This window comes from Meleagris gallopavo, chromosome 6 (assembly GCF_000146605.3).
Source record: "Meleagris gallopavo isolate NT-WF06-2002-E0010 breed Aviagen turkey brand Nicholas breeding stock chromosome 6, Turkey_5.1, whole genome shotgun sequence".
Classification (NCBI taxonomy): Eukaryota; Metazoa; Chordata; class Aves; order Galliformes; family Phasianidae; genus Meleagris; species Meleagris gallopavo.
Window position 1 is genome coordinate 28,517,492 of NC_015016.2, and position 23,988 is coordinate 28,541,479.

General features: G+C 35.2%; 1 protein-coding gene across 7 annotated transcripts in view; it reads left to right on the forward strand.

Moving 5' to 3' along the window:
• Positions 1–23,988, forward strand: part of HDAC9 (histone deacetylase 9) — a 440,323-nt gene that overhangs the window by 357,724 nt on the left and 58,611 nt on the right. For 6 of the 7 annotated variants that reach the window (XM_010712747.3, XM_031553923.1, XM_031553921.1 and 3 more), the window contains one exon: positions 20,367–20,485. In XM_010712747.3, coding sequence (XP_010711049.1) covers positions 20,367–20,485 — 119 coding nt within the window. Of the gene's footprint in view, positions 1–592; positions 1,175–20,366; positions 20,486–23,988 lie in introns of those variants that run through there. The other variant, XM_031553925.1, reaches the window with a different exon arrangement.

Below are 23,988 nucleotides of genomic sequence, written 5' to 3' on the forward strand. Positions count from 1 at the left end.
AGAATAAGAATATGAAATCTACTTGTGATTTAATCTGACCTTTGCACATCTGTCTGCAAACATTATACAGTTAAGCTTGGGTGTTTGCTGTAAGTCATGCAGGGGATAGTGACTGAGGAAGCATTTTATTGCAGGAAAGAATTCCCTGGATGCCTAAACCACTTATTCTTAATGTTTCCAACAATATTTTTAAGGTGGTAGAATGTTCATTACTAAAAAGTGTATTTTTAATGTAGAGCTGAGGGCCATGTACTTTCATAATTTGCACCTTACGGTTTAGTTACAATTGCTTGTAAATATGCAATTAAAAAAAATAAGAAATCCTAAGAAAAATATTCATAAAGTATCCATTATCTGATGTAATCGTGTTGTGTTGTATATTTCCAAAACACTATAGAGACCACACAGCAATTCACTGGCTGAGCCAAGACTACATGTTGGGCCCCACTGACTTCACTAATTCTGTGAAATTTCTGCATTTTTAAAATAGGGTTTAAAAAAGTGATTGTCAAATATCATTATTTTGTAAATCTATTACCATTTTCTTAATTTTAATTCTTCTTTTCATTATTCTTTCTATATGTCATTTTAGAAAGCGTGAAGAGGTGACTTCATCTAGCGGGGTTCAATAAGTTGCTTTTAGATGAAATGACCATTACATGTTTCAGCAGCACTGTATTTTGTTGTTCATAACATCTTTTTTTTTTACTCTCTGATAATAAGAAGGTAACTGGAAGATAACTGACACTAAGAAGATTTAACTGGATGCTGATGCTTTACGTATTTATGTTATCCTAGATTGCTTTCATGCAAGTCATTTGTTGCACTGGTAGCAAACAATGGAAGATTAATAAGTATATTACCAAACTGAAGTATATACCTGTGGATTTTGACTGTGACGTTTCATTACTGTAATCACTAACAATAGTGAGAATAGTTAACTGCAGAGGACTTTTGTAGAGGATTACAATAGGTATGTAATTCTTTTGACTGAGGAATTCAGCTGGGATCCATTTCTCATATCATGGTATATACTATATTCTCTTAGATTACTTGTGTGTGATGTGGGAGATCAAAGGATTGTACTTTTATTTCTGTGACCACAATAAACTTGAAAAAAATAAAAGGAGATCGTTGTGAATATCATATAAAACAAATGGGGCTTAATATGATTTGGAGAAAATGACAATTAGAAGAAAAATGAGGATATCGTACTTCTTTATCCTTCTTAGTTGTAGTGTGAAGTCTTGCACCTGCCTGTTAGCAAGGTCAGATTTAGGATTATGAAAAGAAAGTGAGTGCTTTTACTTGTATTTTTTTTCTCCTAATACCTCTGGTGCTTTAATTTAATTCATATGTACAGTATTCCAAAATAACTACAGTGATTGATAGTGTTGTAATGAAACACAGGAACATCACACAAATTTAATGTTTCTTTAAAGATTTAAAAGGCTTCACTTTGCATTCTATTTATAATTGAGCTTAAAATATTTTTAGCAGAAATAAAATTCTATTTTAACTATAACATAAACCACTGTCTTGAATTTGCAATCAAACGTATTTTAGTCATCTTTAAAAATGACTAATATTTCATGCCTTTGACAGTTAAAAACCAAGCCATTTTTATTTAATGGAAGCTATTGTATAATTGCAGTTCCATACTATTTATGCCATGTTAGGTTAAGCAAGAATTGTGAAATAAACAAAGTGCTAAGTCTTGTCTTGTTCATGTGTTATTATCTTCATAAAATTCAGATAATTATTGTTATAAACTATTATAATATTAGCTGCCCAGATTGGACTATAATTTTTGCACTGAAAAATCAGCAGTGTACAAGTCATTGAGAAGAAACGGAACATTCTGCCTGCTGTGGAAACAATTTGTACTAGTACCTTAAAGAAATATGTGGGAGGCAGCCTCAGATTTTGAGATCTTAGTTGAAAACTTTGATTATCCAGTTGTGATTCACTTCCTTATGTCTTTTCTACTTTGAATATGAAGAGACATGACTTTATACTTGGAAGAACAAGGTTGAGCTCCTCTGCTGTCTGACCTTCTCTGCATCAGTACCTCAAGACTGGCTGGAGAATAGCATCAATGGAAAGTTTCTTAAAATGATTTATCTGCTGGAGCTGTTGATTTACTCAATAGTATCATTGCAGTTGTGATTCATGATTTCTTACTTCACATTAGGTTACAAATAAAAGCTGGCATGCAAACAGAGAGGATTTTGGGGCCAAGATCAGGCATGCAACCATTCATCTGCAATCTAGGCATCTCCATATGAGCAAGATGCCCAAATACCCAGGATGATTCAGTCAACTGAACTGAGGGAGCTGTGTACTTACATTTAAGCAGGGATATACACTGCTTATTTGAATAATTTTCTAGTCTTCAATGCCTGTACTCAGTAGGACCTTGATTCAGCTTTCAAAACACGTGTCCAGTACCATGTGAGAAGTGCTCAAGGAACTGATGTTTACTGTTATGGCTGACAACTTTGGCACAGGATTTCTGTGATATCTGTTCCCTTTCACATTGTCAGCAGGTGGCCAAGATTCCTCTGCATCCCAAAAGCTGCTGAATACCTCTGCATGGGTAACTGAGATGAATACTCTGTCTCCATGAAATATAGTGAGAGTGTAGATCCTTAGGTCACATTTAGAATCCTGCATTTGCATTTGGGTGCCATTCCTGGTTAAATCAATCTCTATTATAGGTTATGATTATGGACATTCTTCTAGGAAAATTCAGTTAACTGGGATTTCATCCCAGTCTAGTTAAAGATTTTGTTCTAAGATAGTGTAGGCAGTATGCCTACGCTTCCATACCTGCAAAGAAAGAGTAGATGTGCTCAATCCAGCTTCAAGCTACCCATGGAATGCCTGCAGGTATAATTCTCATGGACTACACGTGCTAATTGGTTTTTCCTTTACTACACTGTGTCAAAATGTAAACAAATATCCTGTAAATAGTTCATATCTGTCTCCAAGTTTCAGAGTAATACAGTGCACTGAGATAAATTTCCTTTTGTTGGGAATGTAACTGAGTGCCTCTATGGCAAAAGTTTTTCGGTATCCCAGCTGTCTCATTTTAAATCTAGCACAGACGTCTTTGCTTCATGCAGCAATGCGCAGAACAGTCATATCCATAGACAAGGTTATCCACTTCAATTTATTGATGAAGTGGGAGGTTTGCCACTTCAGTTGGACATTTTTTGTTATATCCTTGTATTGCACCTTCCATAGCCAACACTGTTGGCTGCATTTAGACCTAGAAGCACGATAATAGTAGTCAGGGATGAGGTTGTACTTTAGTCAGGTTGTACTATATACTCCTAAAGAGACTACCTCTCAGCAGTATCCCTTTCCAGAAATTCAGAGCTGCTAATATTTATGAGTGTTTGAAGCAGTTGAAATGTTGGCTAGAGATCTTTTAAATAGCTAAATTTCAACACATTCCCTAAGGAGCTGAGATGGAGATAATTTCAGACCTGTCAGAGGAAGATCATACCTTAATTGTACTTCACTGTACTATAAAAAATGAGACCTCTCCACTAGATTTAAGAGTCAGTGGTATTGTGATCTGTGCAAAATGTTTGAGGAACTCACCTGGGATCTTACAGTGTGTATGAAATACTTTTGTCGTTGACACAAGCTTAAAAATAGTCACATAAATGTGATGGTTTCTGCAATTGATCTTTTCTAAAAGTATCTCCAGCTTGACAGAGAGCATCTTTTCAGTTTGATTTATTCTGTAATAGAGTACACTCTGGTGGCTGTCTTCCAAAAATGCTGTCCTGAATATCTGTTTATAAGTTCCAAATCACTCAGTTCATGACTCCAGCATTTTACTGCAAGATAAATACTACTTTGGCTGTGGCACAGATGCCAGCCTTCAAAATAGAGCATCTCTGGAAGTAAAAGGGGCTGATTTCAGTAGCAAATGTTACTCTTTTCAGGCTATATATTAGCACCTGAGCTTTAAAAATTAGAGTACAGTATGCCACAGAGCGTGGAACAACACTAGTAGTACTATTTCTTAAAATCCAAGTTAGCCAATTTTTGCTGTCATTTACCCTTTCTCTATTCAGTAGAGAATGCATCGCTATAAGCAGTAGGATAATTCTTTCTCCTGTCTCTGACAGTTTGCACAACTAGAGAGATTCTGTAATTGATGCAGCATGCAAGCTGCCTCTCTAAACCCATTTGTATGTCCTACAAAGTTGTAGAAGTCTCAAAGGGATTTCCAGAAGTTTTCTCCATAGGACGCTAGTTTGCAGTGATTTTCTCCATTCACTGACACAAGGAAGGGCAAGAACCTACTGTTTGTCCCACCAGTGCTTGAAAATGGGCCTTTGGACAGCACAAGAAGGACAGAGTTTGAGGAATAAAAGCCTCAAGTTCTCTGCTAGCACCACAACAGACGCTAAGTCTCATACAATAAGTAGGGCTTTCCAACTTATGGACTGTTTATTTGTAAGAGGTGCGTTTCCTGAAAATGGGAACTGTCTCAAGGAAAAGAGACGCAGCACAACTGAACACCAGAAATGATAGTTAAGTGTCCAGCCAGTATTCCCAAATCTGAGACAGAGAAATGCGTAGGTAATTCTGTGAATTATGCACCTGTGTACCCTTTAAATGATGGACCAGATGCTGAGGTGATGACCTTGTCAAAGTTCCTTTCACATTGCAGCTCTGGATGTCTTTCACGGTGGACTGTGCTGAAGGGATCACAAGGAAAAGTGCACAAATATGAGAAACTTCTGAAAGCCCCAGGAGTGCGTGAGAAAGAACACACTCATGCTTCTGCAAGTTCAGTGCTTTACTGTACTTTTTTGAACATTTGTGAAAAACTGTTCTTTACTAAGAAAGAAAAATGTTTCAGTTGACTCTTGCAGGAAGTTTCTTATTGAATACAATTTAAGGATTAATGATTAATTCTAATCATCAGTGCATTGATTATATCTTCACAGCAGGCAGAAAATTAATCCTGCTATGCTGAGCAATTTTTTCCTTTTGTGAGAATCATACTTTTGCTTCTATAAGGGCTGCTTCCCTCCTATGTTATTATCTTGGTCACAATAACAGAGGTAGATGTAGGTGGTATGGCAGTACAGGTTGTACCTTCCACCAGTATTTCATTACATTTTGTTGCTGTGTGACAGATGGCAGCAGAGGGACAGACAAGCAGAATGGAATCTGATGTGGAAGTGTATATGAAGCAAAGGTGTGTCATTGAATTTCTCTATGAAGAAAAAAATTGCACATGCTGACATTCATCAATTCTTGCTGAACATTTATGGAGACCAAACAGTGAATGAGAGCACAATGAAGCAGTGGGTGGTACATTTCAGTAGTGGAGACAGTGATGTTTCAGCAGCTGTGGAACTGTGGGTTTTACAAGCACAGCATGCAAGCTCTTCATTGTTGGTGAAAATGCATACCTAGTGACAGTGCCTGTGTTGAAAAAATAATGTTTTGTAGCTGAGAATTTTCTTGATCAACTAGTGCTATTTTGTTCTTTGTATCTGTTGAAGTTTCCACGGAATTAAATGTGAGGCATAACTTTTGGGGCAACCTCTGTATCACTGCAACTTTATTAAATTGATTATATTAACATTACAATGAATTTTGTTCAACAGATACAATAATTTGCAGCAATAAATCATTCATACCTTCCCTTCAGAAATTAGTGAAGTATGAACTAATATTCTGCTTATTTTTATACAGGTAATAACAATACACTAATAATATACTGTACCTTAGATAACATTCAGAAAAGTAATGTGCTTAAGTCAGTGAAGGACCACCTTAAAAATAAATAAATAAAAGAAGTTAAATTTTTCTGAAAGTCCTCAGTGTCTATCAGAATGGAGCTTTTAGATCTCATTCATTTTCCACCTCAGTGAGATAACTGGGAAGTAAATGGTGAAACAGTGCTGGTCTAATAGTAATGGGCAAGTAGATGAGAGAAAACAGAGTAGAAAGAGAATGTAGATGAGACATAGGAGGAAAAGATGAGAGAAAACAGATGGAAACCAAAAGCCAATGAAGTGTGAAAGACAAGACTATAATGATTTGCTCAAGACATGGTGGAACTAGTCTGGATAAAATAAGAAAAGAAACCTATACTCTCAGTCCAACTTCAGAATAAACCAAATCTTTAACAGGATTTTAAAGGATTAAGGTAAAACTTTTCATCCTGGAATTAGAAACAGAGGTTCTATTACAGGATATTCTGATAGTATTGGTGACCTTGAATAGAAAGATTGAAACAAACATCAAAACATTTACATGTTTATACAAGCCAAATTTCACCCTACTAGAGGTCTAATCTTTGCTCATACATATTTCCTTTTATGTTGTATAGAACCTAAAATTGATCACAGAGATAACATCAACTGAACTTATAGTTGTATATATACGTCCTGGAACACCATTTTTTCTCACTTTACCTTCATCTAGTAGTTATTCTTTGATCCCTTAATAATAAATCATTTGTTGCATGTATATAGATAATCAAAAATTTTTAAGAAATTGAATGGAATATTTCAACTTATTGGAGGATAATTTTTGAACTGTTAAAGAGCACAACTCTGTAACAACTATGTATGAGGATTTGGCTTCACTTGCAGTTAGAAATGGAGCCAAAATGGAAGATTCACGTGTACCCTTAGCTGATGAAACAACATATGCCCTTTTCAAATTTAAGTGAATTTTGTCTGTATGGTTTGTACATGAATTCTAGTATTTTAATATTTTGGAACTGCAGGTTTCTGAACATCTTTAAGCCATTCTTGAGCTCTATATGCCAGCAGTGAGCAATCCTGCTAAAAGGAGTGCTTCTTAGATTGCAAGCTGAAGAGTACTTCTCCTTTGTTGGTTTAGTCACTGATTTTTTTAGTTTTATTTTTATTTCATGACCAGGTCAAAGTTCTCCTTTGGTGATTCAATGAAATTTAAAGAGAATGGAGAAGAGCCAGAGGGAATATGAAAACATCAGTCTTGGCAGGATTAGCTCACTTTTCAGTCCTCTTTGCTCTTTGATACTCCTCATCTCTATCACTGCTTTTTTGGTGAAGGAGGCAGTGCAATTAGGTGGTGGGAAAATTGGCTTGTTTTCATCATGGCAAGTAGGACTTGACCTATCCTCATTCCACAGTCAGAACTCCTCAAAGATAACTATTTCCTTCTTGACTGCAGGTTTCCACTTGGACTGACAGGTTACCAGTATTTCTGCTATCAGGATACCAATTGTTGCTTGTTAAGTTAAGGAGTTAAATATCAAGATTCACAATACAAACTCTCATATTTTTCGCTAAAACAGAAGTAAAATAAAGAATTTATGAACTTTCTTTTGAAGGCTATGACAAATCTGAAATTGTGCTACTGCAATGTCTTTTTGAAGTTATACTGGATAAATAATGTCAAAAATGCCCTTTTTTTAAGCAATGCCTGTCAAGTTTATTGAGTTAACAATTTAAAAAAAGACAAGTAAATGAGAAGAAAAATATAAAATTCTAGAAATATAATTTAATTTTTTATGCATTTACAAAAGTTAGAAGGTGTTGAAATTAGAACTGCAAAATCAAGAGCAATTTAGATATTTATGTAACAATTTAGACATTTTCTAACTGACCTTAGCATTATACTAACTTAGGGTGTTTTTTTTTTGTCTGGAGACTGAACTATCTTGCAGAAAAAATAATATAAAAATTGCAGATTTTAATACATACTTTTTCCTTACCAGTTCATGCTGAAGGGCTGACAATTTCTCTTTATTTAGGTGCCAAGAGTCTTCTAATCTTTCTTGAAGAGGCCACAGCTTAAAAACCTATTGGATCACCTCTCATGTATTAGCAATGATAAAAACTTCCTCCTAATAACTGTAATTGCACAACTCCATTTGACAAGTTTGGCAATTTTATGTTGGAAGAGTAATTTTAACAAAGAGTAGATGGGAACACAGTGCCAAATTTCTCAGCTGGTTTAAAATTACTTGTTTTTAAATATAGGTTGGCAACTGAGAGTGAAGAACTCAAGCAGCAAAAAAAACTTTGCAGAGTTTTTGGGACTGTTGAGAATCCAAAGATAGCATGAAAAAAAATGCTGCTTTAAAACTAGTAATTTGCATGTTTTACAAGTTCTAGTGGTAATTTTATATAAGGAATTCAAAATGACAAAGGGATTTCCTAAATAAATAGTAACTTTTTTTTCAGTAAGCATGCTAATGCTGATTAAAGTTGAATTCTTAGAAGATAAATGAATATGAACTTCTAAGGGGGGTTGTTGAATACTTGGAAAATCAATGTTTTATCAAATACATTTTGGCTTCAAGAAAAGTTCAAATTTTTGGACAAAATGAAAAATTTAGACTATATGATAACTAGATATTGTATTATCCATACATCAAACTTGCAAAAGGTTCTATTTTTATTTATTTAATATGAAGTATATTCGAATGTACTTTTGACTTACATTTATTACAATGTTTTCTGAAATTTTACTGTTGTTTTCTGATACATCCAATCTAAGTTATATTATTTTGTCTGTCACTCTGAGATATAAGTGCAACAAAAATAAAGGTATAAGTGGAAACTCTACTTAGGGATGTTTTTCTTACTAGTTTCAACATTGTAAATTGAGACAGACATTGAAAAAAGGAACTAGGTGATTCAATTCATTCTAACATTTTCTTGAAATTATAATCAGTCTCAGTTTCCAAGGCAACTGACTACACAAGGATGGACCAGTCAATAATGGGAAACAGCTTTCTGTTTTATTACTGTAACATATGGTAGAAAAAGTCTTTTTTGTTTCATGCTGTTGAGGAGACTGTCCAATTTATCACCCCAAATAGAATAAAAAAAAAATGATTAAAAGAGGTGTGAGTAGTTCAGTCCTGAAGCAGAAATGCAGAGATGTGAGTTCATGGGGGAAAGGCAAATACAGAAACATCAAAATGTAATACTTAGATGCTCTCCTGCTAAAACCCAAACTTCATCTTGATTTTTCCTCTGACCTTCCTCAGGGGTCTTGGCAACAAGAAGGGTTGGTGTAAGTGATTGTATTGGCAAATGGATTCGTATTATATCAGTATGACTCTCTCAGGGTGAGTGGAATTGCCTTTCTGCTGTGAATTGCCTGGCACAAATAAAGGGCTTCCTCCACGTGCACCACTGAAAGAGGTATGATTGATGGAGGACCACAAGGCATACTACATTTCTTTTGCAGATGTCAGATAGAGTCTATTAGGAGAAGTGTTGGTTCCTTGAAGTCAATAGAAGCTTAAGTAAAATATTAAATCATATCATGGTAAATCAACATTTTCATGTTTTGTGTCTCGTTCTGAGATTTCAACTGCTTTACTACTCACTGTTCTTTCCTTCTTGAAGCTGTGATATATTTATTCAGTAGTTAAGATATTCCCCTTTTTTTCCCTTTCCTTCCAGATGTGTTTAGGAAAGTATTTTTGTTTACCAGAATTTACTTATTGATCCTTTTTTTTCCTTTTTTGGAACTTTTCCTGAAGCTGGCACTGTATCTCTTAACCATGAAATCTTCTGTTTCAGATATTGGATTAATATAGATTCCTTTGCTACTTTCTTATTTTATCAAGCTACCTATTTATGTGATTGCTTCCTTACTATTTTAAGTTATTTTCTATATGAAAGAATTCCATTTGAATTTCAGTATAAACAACTTTTTGTTTTTCATTTTACCGAAATATGAAACAGTGTTCCCTTTGTCCTCATTGTGTCATTCTTGGCTTCCTATTTCCCTAAGCCTTAGTTTCCTTCTTTCTTTAACTTCACTTTTTACATTTTTGGTGTAACTTTTGCAAGAGAGTATTTCATATTTTAAAATACCAGCCTACCTGATAGTACTTCCTGGACAGTGACTGGTTAAGATTTTCTAATTGCATTCAGTTCAGTTGATATTTAAGCATAGACATTTACTTTTCTCTGTCTTTGGAGTCTGCCATTTTCTTTTTTTTTTGTTGTAGTTGTTAGTAAGGGAAGAGAGGAGATAGAACAATAGGTTAGGATAATATTCCTCCAAACTGCACAGAGTCAAAATTAGATCACATTTCTAACTAAACAGTAGCTGAAACTGGACCAGAAAAAGTTGTAGTTTCTGACACTGTGTGGTACGTAGAAATTATTACTTTAGATGCAACATGTCACCTTTTCCCACAAATACCTTCTTTCAATTTTGTATGTGTGTTTGGGAGAGGGAAGTTGAGGGAAACTATAGGAATATGAATATAATATATATATAGGAATATAGAAATGTTCCCTTCTTATTTACCTCAAATTACCTGTTAATATTTCCTCTAAATCTCTTAAAATTATATCAGTGTGAGTTCCATTAACTGTTATTCATCTTAGGTAAAGTGAGAAGATTTGATGCTTCTGTATCATACAAAGCCTTGGTATATAAAGGGTGCTGTGATTTTGGCTGTCAGAATGAAGTCCAGCTGGTTTGTTTAAATAATGACTGGAGTAAGGGGATGGGCTAATGTGGTCCTAATTTCCAGTGTCAAAGTTCTTGCAAGCTGAGACAAATAGATCTTTAGTTATCAATATGGAAATGCTGGGTGCTATTGCTGCCTGTTACTTCACTGTTTTTCTGCTTTAGTCCAGAGACACTTCCTAATTTGGTTTGTAAGAAAATGTCCATATGTTTCTTTTCTATCAGTGTCTGTTGTTGATCAGGAAAAAACAAGAGGAAGTGACATATATCTGTGTATGTTTGAAAGAATACCTCTGACAAGCTAAAAAATCAGATTAGCCATATGAGCTATTATCTGAATATTATTAATTCAATGGTGACAATGTAATATACAAAAATAGTGGCTGTCCAGAAAATTTTGAAATTTCTATGTAAACCACACACGCAGAAAATAACATTAGAAGTAGCAATGAATATACAGAAGAAATACAAGATGATGCAAGAACACACCTGAAAGAGAGAATATATAAACACCTCTGAGTAAAAGATGAATTCAACATCACGTGCTTTGTATCCACAACCATGTGATGAATGCAGCAAAGATTATGCTTTGACAAACAGCTTTGATCTTGATGAGTAATGATTTCTAGAAAATGTTTGTTATCTTTACATTTAAAACGAGAGAAAACTTTAATACTTCTGGGTAAACTGTTCTTTCCAGAAATGTAGAAAATTTTGTGGTAAAAGTATTTCTTCCAAGAGATTTGTGTCTTTTATCTACTTGCATTACTGATCTCATGAAAAATATGTTATTCCTCTATTATATATCCCCAGGCATGCTGTATTAGATTTACCCCACTGTTTCTCCCCACATCTCACTTTTACGGGAGTTGAAAACTGTTTTAAACTTTCCTACTATGACAGTGATGCCGTAAAGTGCATTGCTAACACTGAAAACTGTCCAATAGTCCAAAAGTTCAGGTAGAAAAAGTATGAAAAGTATAGAAAAAGTGAGTACTTCAGAGCTCTCTTCTCAGAGTCATGAAAACTCTTACACTTTTTAATTTACTTAGAACACTATATTTTCCTTGTTTTCCCCAATTTCACCATTCCTAAGGAGTGTAAGTAAAATAAACTCTACAAGTTCCTCTTGTGCTGATTTTAGATGGCTAAGGAATTTGGATTTGTTATCTACTCTATGTTCCAGTTAATAAGCTTTTTTGGAAACATGGTAAATTGCTAAGAGAGGACACCATGCTATCAATTAGTTTGTGAACTCTATAAATCCAACAAACTGTGGCAAGTCTTTCCGTCTGAATGTAGCTATTTCCAGTATTTTAATGCTTTTTTCTTCTTTTGGAAGGTATCTCTTTGCTATATAATAAGATTTACTGGAAGCAGTGAACTGTCTCAGTAGTATTATTTTGTTAAAGTTTTAGTCTGAGTCCACTGATTTTCATCATAAAATGCTGTTGAAAGAAGTGACTTATCAGAAAGTTGAAAACAATATTTTGTTATAGTAAAAAGTATATACCGTAACATTCTCAATCTTGATGGAAATGTACTGTTTTCTAAGCTCAGTGCTAGAACCATACTAATTTTAAAACAGAGAACTAAAAATACTCTCAAATGGGATTATTAACTTCATGGCAGAAAAAAATTCTGAAGATCGACTTTCTTTTTGAAAGAATGAAGTAAAAACAAAAGGACACCAAATTGTCTCTTCTGATAGAAACCTGTTACATCATGAAAGCTAAACACTGCCTTAAATATTGTCTGAAAGTAAAATTTGACAGTATATATAGACATACGTTATTACAACTTCCCATATCTGTTAGAATGGCTTTAGTAGAGAAATTATTGAATTTATATGGTGGGATTCCATAGTTATTGCATTTTATTTTTTCAGCTTTGGTGATATTTTTGAAGTCATGCTACATTATATATTGAAGCTCTGTCTTTGTAAATGAAGTCTGTATTGTTCTTTTCTCACATGTGATCTTCAGTTGCATAGCTCCTCAAAGCCACATCAGTCTTTTAACCACCAGCTAGAACATGGTAAATATGTTTGATTTATGTTGCATAAGATGGCATTCTAGCAAGTAGCTTTATCTGCAATCTAAAGAAAGAAATAAAAGGTAAAAAGATAATAAGCTTTTTCATAATTTGGCAAATATTTCCACTAATAAGACTCTAAATGCAGATTTTCTTATTCAGTCACTTTTCTGAGTAAAAACGTTCCATAAAGAGATATTCTGCATGTGCTGTCTTGGCCTGTAAGCCATATAACATTTTATATTTGCATACTAGACAGCTGGAAGAATTTGATCCTTCCAAGGAAACCTCTCCTTTCAACATATAATAATTTAGGGAGGCTTAGGCACACAGCGTTAGAGCAAACTTTCCTCAATTTAGCCACTCTCTTTACCTAACACCTCTGAAGTTTGGATTTTACTCTGTTATCAATGTGGATATGAATGTACATTTTGTGTGTGTGTATGTGCATTTGCCAGTGTCTCTAGAAGATGAATAATTTTGTTTGGCAACACTATTAAGAGAATTCCCCAAAACAAGGAGTAGTATTTTTCCTCATGCTTTTCTTGTTTGTTTCTTCTTCGTATTTGGATTCATTTTGTATTTGTTCAAAGACACTGACTTAAGGATACTGTAGATCAAACATGGAAGAGCCCTTGTAATTACACTGAAACCCCTGTTCTAAGTAAAAATAATAAAAAAAAAGATCAGCAGACTAAAGTGATACAATTCCTGTTGTAATAAAATTTAGAACTCTTGCATGCAGAGTGCCAACCTAATTTTTATTTTTTTTTTTTTGAGGAACCCACAAATAATAATCTTACTCTCTGACAATATCTTCAATAACCAAAAATAAATTCACCAGTGTTTCAGAAACTTTCCATTCATTCAGTGACACATAGATACTCCTAAAATTCTATCATTTGAAATTTCTAAACTGGGGGCATTCCTGGAAAACCTTGACCCTTTAAATATTTTAGCATGTGATTAAATTAAACGCTATGCACAAATTCCCCTGTAAAGAACATGAATTACATGTGTCCACATTTTGTATTGAAGTGATAACTTTTGACCCTTGACAAATAAAAGAAAAAAGATTGTATGGGAATTGCTGAATCACAGCCTGAACCACTGATTGATCACCTGAGGTGAGGACTAAGTCAGCCATGGGAACACAGGTGAAGGCAGTTCACCTCTGTGACTGGAAGGGGTGGAGCCTGGTTGCACCTCTCTTGGACCTCATTTAAGGGCTGACTGCCACAGGGAAAGGATCTCTAGTTGGAGATTTTTTCTTTTGGAGTTTTCTATTGTAAGCCTAGGATGTAGGTGAGCACTTCATTTTTGATTGTCTCTTTCCACCGTAACAAACTTTCTAATTATAAACCTGTAAAACGGTATCCGAACCAGATAAAGATATAAATCCAAACCTATAAAGATATGAAATACATAAAAGGTGAAACTAATACAGGTAAAATCTGAGGAAGTTTGACGTGCCTTGGAGGGTAAGTCCAGAACACAACTAGTGATCAGATAGCAGCAAGAAAGGAGTTTAGGGGGCAAGTTTTCAGCTATGGTCTCAGTGAACTTGGGCTGACAGCAGGACAGGCATAAAGAAATGTTAAAAAGTTCAGCCAAAATTTTAGGGAGATACACTAGTATAAATTCAATATTACACATGGAGAAAAGAATCTCCAGTAGTTGTACAGAAACATTGTGTAGTTTTCTGTGAGGACTGCCATTTCTTGATATTGTGTTACATTAAAACATATGTGCAAACAACACATAAAAATAATAGATACCATAAGTTCCACATAACCTATCAGGGCAATCTTTTAAATTCTTTCTGATCTACTCATATCAGAGTGCATTCAACAGAATACTTAAAACTGTATAGGTTTAAGGTAAGACAACATAGTGATTGTTTGGAACTCTATTTTATTTGCAGGATAAGAAACTTAAATACTTCACATAGGCCTACATTTTTTTCAGACAAAAAACTTGGTCTCCATTTGGTGGCAAAATGTCCACTCTAAAAGCACTTTATGTATATATTTTATTCATCGTATAGATCTAGAATAGCATGATAAATGAGTGCTTTCATAGCATTTTCCAGTAGTTAAAGTAGCGGACTTAGAGAGTTCTGCATTTTCTGTCTGAGTTTTTCCAAGGACTGCTAAGTAATTCATTCAAGTAATTCTTTCAAGTCTTTTACCAGCTTGTAGTTCTAGCTGACCCACTTGAGAAGAGGGTACAAGAAATGCTTGCTTTAAAGGACTGTGCAGTCAGGAACAACCACAGTGATTTATGCTGGCTAAAGTTTTGGGCCAGCATATCCTGTTTTTTAATGTTCTGAAAGAACTTTGAGATAATTGGATGAAAACACTGGTGGATTTTAGGGAAAGAATAGATAATTTATTAAGCAATTCCAGTGTGCAGTTTTAGAGCATTGTGGATTTTCTTTCTCAGTTACATAAATTGCTGTCCTGGGCTGGTTTTCTTGCTCACTTCCTTTTTAAATTACCAGCACAGCTAAAGAATTGTATCTATTTGCATCGGCTTAACTTTCTTTGGAGATTTCCAGCTCTTTGCAGTGGTGCTTGAAAAGTCATTTTTGGGCTGGGTACTTTTCTGCAGTCTCTTCTGGGAGAACAAATGTTTAGGAGCATCTTAACCATGTGCTGTAAATGTACGAAAATAGAATGGAAGGATAAAAGGAACAAGATCAAGTAAACAGAGTCCCTTGGTAGAATCTCTTTAATGTCTTGCATCTGATGTTCATATTGGTGGGGAGGGGAGGGTCACATGCTTGATGTTTTCTCTGAGACTACACCCAACTGGAAACCATCCCTTGGCTTCTCTGCGGACAGCAGCATACCCAAATGGAACGTATTAATTCTTTGGGGAAATCTCTTTAGTAGGAGAAAAAGGAATCTTTTCAGTTTCTCAGGCACATGCTCTGTTGCTTGTGCTGTCAGGCTTAAAGGAGGACCTGCGCTACCTGGAGCTGGAGGACACAGTTTCATTGTATCTGCAATGTTTAGAATTGATAAATAACTTCTGTGGTGCAGCTGTTCAGGCTTTGCAGATTTGACACGTTTATTAATGAAAATGTGACAGAAAAGAAAGAAACAGTCAGCTAAGCAAGATGCCCCTGTAACTCTGCTGTCATCATTAGGTGAATACAGTATACCAAATATTTATGCTTCTATATGATTCAGGATCAAGAAAATAAATATCTCTTTTATGTGTTTTATTTTCTTTGGAGAAGGGAGTAGAGGAGAGTGTGAGTCACAGTGGAAGAAAAAAATTCATTTATTTTCTGACAAAAACTATTCACTTTGGAGGAGGATCCTAGCATTAACTTCTGTTTGCTGATAACCCCTGCAGCCTGGCTGCTTCTAGCAAGAAGCTGACAGTCTGCCATTCCCCAGTCTGTACCTGTCTGGTGACCTATGGCCAGGAGCCAAATCATATTTCTTGCTTCTGCTGTGGATGAGATAACTGTTTCTACCTAGGTCTGAGTACAGAATAGCTATGTACTCTTGGAAAGGATTTCTGATGAGCAGAGTTTTGACCCTTCACACCATAACAAATCCTGCCAGCTGCAGTCTGACTTCTTAGCGTAGGGCTGGTCTGAGGAATTTGGGAAGGTTAATGTTAATATCTATTAGTGTATGAACAATACTAGTTCTATGGCTTTTTGTATTTGTGGTTTTTTTTTAGTTTTAAGGAGCTTTTTTTTTTTGCCATGATCTATATCAGATGATTTTCTTCTTAAGCAATTCAAAAGATAAATGCTGTGATTGAGCTCCTGAGAAGGCATTTGATGCACGATAACAGCTTTAAGCATTTTGCTGTGCCCTCCAAAGTGCATATGAGATGGAAAAGGAGGAAGATGCAGACTCATAATTCTCTATTCCCATGAGGCAGAGAAGTGTCAGGAGCTCTCCTGTCTGTTTAATCATATTCACTTTTCCAAGGTAATAGTCTTCATAAGAAGAAATGAATTTCATGTTGCTTTTGAGTTAAGAAAAGGAGTCCACTGTTTTGTGTAGACTTCTTTTTTTAACAATTGTTAGCCTCAAAATGATTTTCCAAGGACAGCTACTGAGGAGTAATGAAGAGGCAGAAGGTGGCAAATGCCAAACGATTTTACCTCTGTCCTTGTGCAATTTAGTCCATGTTTAAATATTTATGCATTTAACTTGTGATTTCCTATGACACTTCATAGGATAGGAAAGTATCTATCACATTTGTGCAAGAACTTACACATGCCATAAGGAAGTACTTGTCAAAGGTTAGAGAGATTCTACCTACACAAATTCCAAAACAAAATGCTGTGATGTTTCCCAAACATTACCCTTCTCTTCTAGGCAGAGATCTCAAGTAGTTATTCCAAAGGGGAAAAACCTTGAATGCCTGCTAGCTAGTGTAGAGGAAGGCTTGAGTAGGAATTTAGGGACTAGATGTCCATCTGGTCCTCTCTGCAATTGAGGGACTTAGTATTGTCATCTTTTTAAAAGGTCAAATAACAATCTTGCTTGCTGTGACAAAGATCACAAACATTTTGGGATGTTTTAGTTGAAGAGTCCAATTTGTTACTGAAGTTTGAAACAGATTAAATTTTCTATATCATCTTTTTTTTTCTTTTTCTTTTTTAAGAAAAAGTGCTTGGATTTTCTGTTCAATATAAAATCAAGAAAAACGTATAATCTGGATAGGCTCTGGCATTCCAAATCCCTCAGTGTTATGGAGAATAGAGGAGACACAAGTGACAACATCAGTATTGTGAGGCACAGAGGTTAGATGAACAGTTGAACTAGATGATCTTGGAGATCTTTTCCAATTTTCCAACCTTGGTGACTCTATGATTCTATGATTCTCTTCTAGTATGTAATTCGCAGAAAAGCAGTAGTAACTTCTTGTCGTATTTGTAAGAGGAAGAGTATTATAGCAAAAATAGAGTGCTATTTTTCTGATGAAATCAAGCATACAATTCTGTGTACATTTTAAAAAAGATTTTATTTATTGCACCAAAAATCCTCTCAGGTCTTATTTTGTTACATAAATTGAAGTAATACTGAGAGCAGTAACATATATAATTCTATGTGCCACCTCATTATTATCCTGAAATCCTTCTCCTTTCTTTCACTGAGATCCCTGTATTTCCTTTCTGCGCAGATTTATCAATATGATACTGTTTAATACTGTTAAATATGTTGTTAATAACTATGATAATAGCCTGGTGCTTTGTGCTGGAAGACTTTGCTTTCAGTAGTTAATAATTTTGCTAGTGTTATCCAGCATAGCTTGCAATTTCCTTGTCACACATATCTATCTAACAAAAAATTATCATCTTGACAGGAAACTGACTAAAATATTTTTGTTGCTTACAAAAATGAAATTAAGGTTTGCTTTGTTTAGCCCAAGTAATTAAAAAAATGTGCTGACATCTTCATGCTTCGGAGCAAGACCTTAAAATGTGGTAGATATGTTGTAGGTTTTCCCAACATTTCAAATGACTCAGCTCTCCAAAATCTCATTCTGCTTTAGCTTGCTAAGTTAGTGCTTCCAGAGATGCTTTTGGCTTGGAATGCTCCATCCTCAGACACCAGTGAGCACTGTCTGTGCTGTACCCATGGTGCTGCCACTTTATTTGATGTGGAGAAGAAAAAAACAGGGCCTGACTTGAATTTGACAAAACGTGAATGAAGAGTAGGAGGGCAAAAGCTAAAATGGCTGCAGATAAGAAAGTACTCCACAACGTTTCTCCTTCTTTCACTGTGTAAGATATATGGTGCTATGGGTATAGATAAAGTTTGCATATCAGCCACAGTCCCCATCAGTAATCGGGACTTGTGCCACATGTGTTTCAGACTTGGGAACGTTTGGGAAGTATGTGTTGCTTCAGACAATGAACGTATAATTAGAGTATCAGAAGGTACGTACATGAGAAAGATAAGATGTTATATGGGAGATCTTTTTCCAGATATTGCTCCCTAGCTATGGGGAGTTTGACCTGCAGAAGTGTTTAGTCACTGTAGTATCTAAAGCAACGTACTCTGTCTGACATATAAATATAGAATAAAATACCTGGAAGAGATGTAATCCAACCTCCTGCCTCAAGGCCATATCAGTTTGAAGCTATAGCAGGCATAATGGATATTAGTTTTACCTGTTATTGAGAACTTCAGAGATATCAATTTAAATCTTCTTAAACAGTTCACTGAGATTGTCTGCCCTTGATATTTAAAAGATTTTTCCAGTGTCTGAACTACCGCTTTCATGCTGTTATGTCTTCATATCCTACCCACACTGGAAATGCAGGACAGGTTTTTTTTCTTCTTGCAGCAAGCACTTATATATTCATGTTCTGTGAATCAAATAGGGTTTTTTTGTTTGTTTGTTTTTTACTTAGGTTACACTTTTTAGAATAGTTTTCTTTACTGTTTTTCTCTCAGATTGGTCTGAGTCCTTTTTGGAGTGCAACACCTGTTGCCAGAATCCATACTTCAGTACAGACCTACTAATATGTAATATGTTGTGCGTCATTTTGCCTTTGAACATTCTTAGTCATGGGCTCACTGAAGTCACCAGAAAAATCAAATGGCTTAACATTTATTTTCCAATAGAAAACAATTCATTGAAGCGCTGTATGACCTGGTAACAGCTTTTTATTTATTCTGAATTCTGCTTTCCTCTGGCCAACAAGTAAAAGTAATACTTTCCTAGTATTAAAAATAACTTTGAGGAAATCAGAACAGAAGAAAATCATAAAATACGGATCAACAACTGAACTGAAAACAAAGAAAACTACTAAAATGCTTCTTTCAGAAAAAACCTTTTTCAACAGAACAGCGTTAGCCTTGGTCTAAGGTTTTTTAAATAAATATCTTAACTAATACACATAATGTGACACATATGCAAAATTCATCTGTAAATTTTGAACTGTGTATACTGATTGGGATTTCCTTGGCTTAATAGGTTTCAGAAGGAAAAGTCGTCATTTTTCTTTTCTTAATTAACAGAGACATTACAGGCTCAAAGCCTATCACAATAGGTGCAAAAGCTGCCCTTTTGCCTTCCCTTCAGAATATCAGCATGAAAAAAGGCATTTCCAAAAGCAGAATGTAAGGTTATATCTTCTCCCTCAGCACAGCTTCAGTGCTTTGGATTTGAAGGAAAGTTAAGACAAAGCAAATGCCTCCTGAAGTTTGTCAAGGAAAGGGTTAAAAATAGTGGAATCTTTGTGACTGAGAGGGGCTGAATTATCTTCCTGACACCAGCAGGGGTTGCTGTCACTGGTTTGTGGTTGTCACATTCCTGTTATGCTTGACCTTGGAAAGGCTTGACAACATAATCTGGATTTGATTAAGGGAATTTCATGTTTTTCCTTTGCTAGAGTCACCCCCCACCTCGACAAACATTTAAAAATATTAAGAAGAAAAAAGTTTGGAAAGCAAACATTTTCCCAAAAGAAATTTATAGTTCAAATTTACACCAAGTTCGCACTAACTGGAGCAGTCCGGGTTTCCACTCAGGCTTTGAGCACTCTCTGTAAACCATTAGTCACTTCCCTGGAAGAGGCAGCTTTTTATAGGCAGCAGGATAAAACAGGCACAGATGTGTGTGTAATGTTAGAGTCTTTCACATGTACCTGCCTTTTTTCCACCCTAAATCATAGAAGAGAAAAAAGAATCAAATGATGTGAAGCATCAGACTTCGTTTGGAGGACGGCTATGATTGGCTTAACTAAAAGAGAATGTTTTTGATGCACAAAATCTTACGTTGTGGATTCTTGAGGTTGTGGCAATGTATAGCATGGAGATGGAAGTTCTTTTAATTTTTAACCAGTTGTTCTTTTCTCCCTACAGGACTGTGATCATGCCAGCTGCCAATGAGTTTGATCCAGAGATTGTCCTGGTATCAGCAGGATTCGATGCCGTGGAAGGCCATGACCCTCCACTGGGCGGCTATAAAGTCACGGCTAAATGTAGGTATAATCTCAGGATGCACTTTTCTCAGTTGATATTTGTTCTGAATAGAATCTTTACTTGAAGTCCAGGTTTCATCCGTATGTCTATTCTATGAGATGACAGAGGTGCAGCAGAGGGCAAGGATTCTGTTCATCTGTACTCAGCAATACTGTGGCACTGCAGGACCTCACCCAGCTCACGGATGAGATAGAAATGAACATGTTAGCATTTCTGGCTTGCTTCTTTCTGTTCCTTTTGGCGTTTCTGTCTCGACTTTTTAAAGTATTACTTTTCTGGCATTCACATAACATTTTAGAGGTTTCATGCTTTTCAATAGGCCCCATTTTCCAAATACTTGAGTAAGTTATTTCTTTTTAAATGTATATTGGAGATCTTAAGCATTGGAGGCCTAGATCCAATCTCATATTGCTGTTTTGTTATTGTAATCTCTTCAGCTTGATGGCACTAATCCTGAATTACATCAGTGCTCATGAAGGCCAAATTTTTCTAAAAGACTGCTCTGTTGGGTCTCAATATTTGGATGTCCATTTCATACCTCAAAGAAGTGTGTTCAAGACAGTTTTAATACAGATCTATCTGACATGTCTTATACATAGCACTCCAAAGTCACAAGCTTTACTGAATACTGTGGCCAAAATGATCTGAACCTGAGACACTGAGCATGGCTGGATAATGTAATAATGCTTCTACAGTAATGTACAGTATGACATTGCTATGCGGAGATCAGCTCCCATAAAGCAATCAAAATGGTTTCCAATTCAGTACTGTGAATAATTTTCTTCACCATATCTCAAGACATACCATATTAACATTTAATTAGTTATTAACTATTGATCCCTGTTGCTAATCAAAAATGCTGTGTGGAAAGTCTGGAGCAAAAAGAACTAATGTCATTTAGCATGCTACACAAATGGACTTCAGAACAGAGGGGTTTTGTCCTTCTGACCTCTCCCTTTTGATATAAGCACATTGAATGAAGTTGGTATCTACTTCAGGAGAACCAGGGAATGGGCACAAACTTCTTTTTGCTTGCATTTAAACTGTGCAACATAGAGGTTTTTCTGAATGTCATGCACAACAAGTAGGTGAAGAGTGAAGCTGTCTATTCGTAGTGATATGCTGTGGAAAGTGAGTATGTGCATAGAGCTGTGCAAGATCCTCCTGCACATAACCACTTAAGGTGCTAGATTACAGCTGGGTTGGAACAGGAATGCCCCTTTGACTGCAAGTAAGATGTACAGAGATTTTGAACAGTTTTTAATCTTAATTCAGTGTCTCCATTCAAGAGGAAAGAAACATAGTATATTTGAGTAGTATGCACTTTTGAGCACCACTTATCTGTGTATTACAATTTTTAGTAAAATGCATGTAAAAAAAAAGTTGAGATTTACCCACTTTAAAAAAAAAAAAATTCTGAACTATAATTCATCAGAAGCGCAATTTCATGAGCACTGGATAGTTATTTGGACTTAGCCCCTGAGAAGGCATGTTAAGTATACTTTAAGTATCCATGATGCTCCATCAGGATACTCTGGTGTACATTATTCCTGCAGATAGTATGTTCTCACATAAGTTTCAACAACTTTCATATAAATCGCAATAACGTTTGTATTTTCCTTAGCATATACTGAATTTCACATGACAAAGTGTTGAACGTTTGAATTAATGCTAATTTCAATTCATTCATGAGCTATCACCACACCGTTTTAGAAACCTAGTCACAATACATCTTTAATATGCTGCACATCCATAAGTTACGCGTGTGTCTGTAAGTAGAAAAAGGTGATTTACAGTAGGTGACTCTTGTTTAAATTAAGGGAATCGCCAAGAGAGATTCAGATGATGATCATATACCTGAGAGATGAATAAAGCCTTTTGTACAGAGCCAAAGGAATTTATTATTTCCCCAAAACAAAATTCTCTGCATTCCTCCATACCTTTGTAGAACATAACATACTATATGTGGTATGTAGGAAAATGAAGTTTATTTTAGAAAGATCATTTAAATTCCAAAGAAACTTCCATATTAAAAGCTACAAATAGGTTTTCATGCAATTTTTAAAATATTTCTTTGTAAGAATTAAAAATTATGCAGAAGCAAGTAAATGTAAAGATTCATCTGAAAATATTTCTTTGTAAATCATAGAATCCTTAGAGGTGGAAGGGACCTCTGAGGGCCATCTAGACCAACTCCAGCATTCAGTTATTCAATCTTCAGCATTTTCCATGCACTTTATACCTTGTATTTCCTGATTCCTGATGACCCAATACAAATTTCACACATGAAAAATAGGGAGATATTGACATCAAATTTACTAACTTTGTTAAAGACAGGTAGAGAGACACTGGATTTGTGATAAAAATTATGTTCTGTCTTTAGTAACAGCTAAAAAATTAAAAAGTATTTACCAATCAGCATTTCCAAGTAATAAAATAAAAGCCAGATGATGAAAATAACAGATGAGATCAACTACAGCCTTAGAGTAACTGTATAGCAGGCCACTGCATAAAGAAAAATTGGTCTACTTATCTATGCAGTTTAAAATGTGTACACTATAAACTGTTTTAAACTAATATTTTAATTTTTTTCCTGTAGTTATGTATGATCTGATTTACTGAGCAGCTACCATTTCTGACTATTAAATACATCAGCAACAAATGTGCATTTTTGCAGCTGATTTTAATGAATGGATCTGATGGGCAAGACAAGATTTCTCACAGTGTGATGACCTTCAGCTCCTCTAGTAGACAATAGCATGGAAAAAATCCAACTAAGATCAATGATAATAGCAGAGCTAGAAGATAACTCACTTAATTTATCTCCAGTCTCATTAAGTAATTAAATCACTAAAGGTTTTTTCCACTGGGGAAAAAAAAGTGTTTAAAAGAGATCAGAATTGGGGGTTGAATCTTTCCTTCCTTTCTGCACTTTTTAAGTTACTTTCCACAAGTAAATATTTTTTTCCAGCTGCCTTTGCAATCCTTCTTCGTTGATTTTTCTGAGGAAAAAGGTTCTCACTAAACTAATTTAAATAACATTTACCTGTCTGCTGCAATATGGAAGTGAGAATAAGCATAAACTAAAGTACTTATTTCAACCCTAACTTTGAGGATTTCACAGATGCATTTTCTTTTGGTTACTTCTTTTTATCCCTTATCCATTTCAAAGGCAGCATTACACATACACAACTTGAAACATATACTTGATCTATGTGCATAAATGTAGTGATGGATTTTATAATCTGTTAAGAAAAACATGGGCTTCAAAGACTTAAGCTGTGGCATAGTATGTAACTTTCTGGTGCTAGGAAGCTTTTAAACCTTTGGTATCAGCTACATTTCTAATATCTCAGTAAGGGGAAAAAAAAAACCTAGCTCTATAAACAATACCTTTTATTAGACCACTTAGATGAGCTGGAAATTGTATATTTCTGAATGAAAAATCCCTTTGCCCAGAATAAGGTCTTCCCCAAAAAGGGGACAGTGTCCGGAAAGGAGT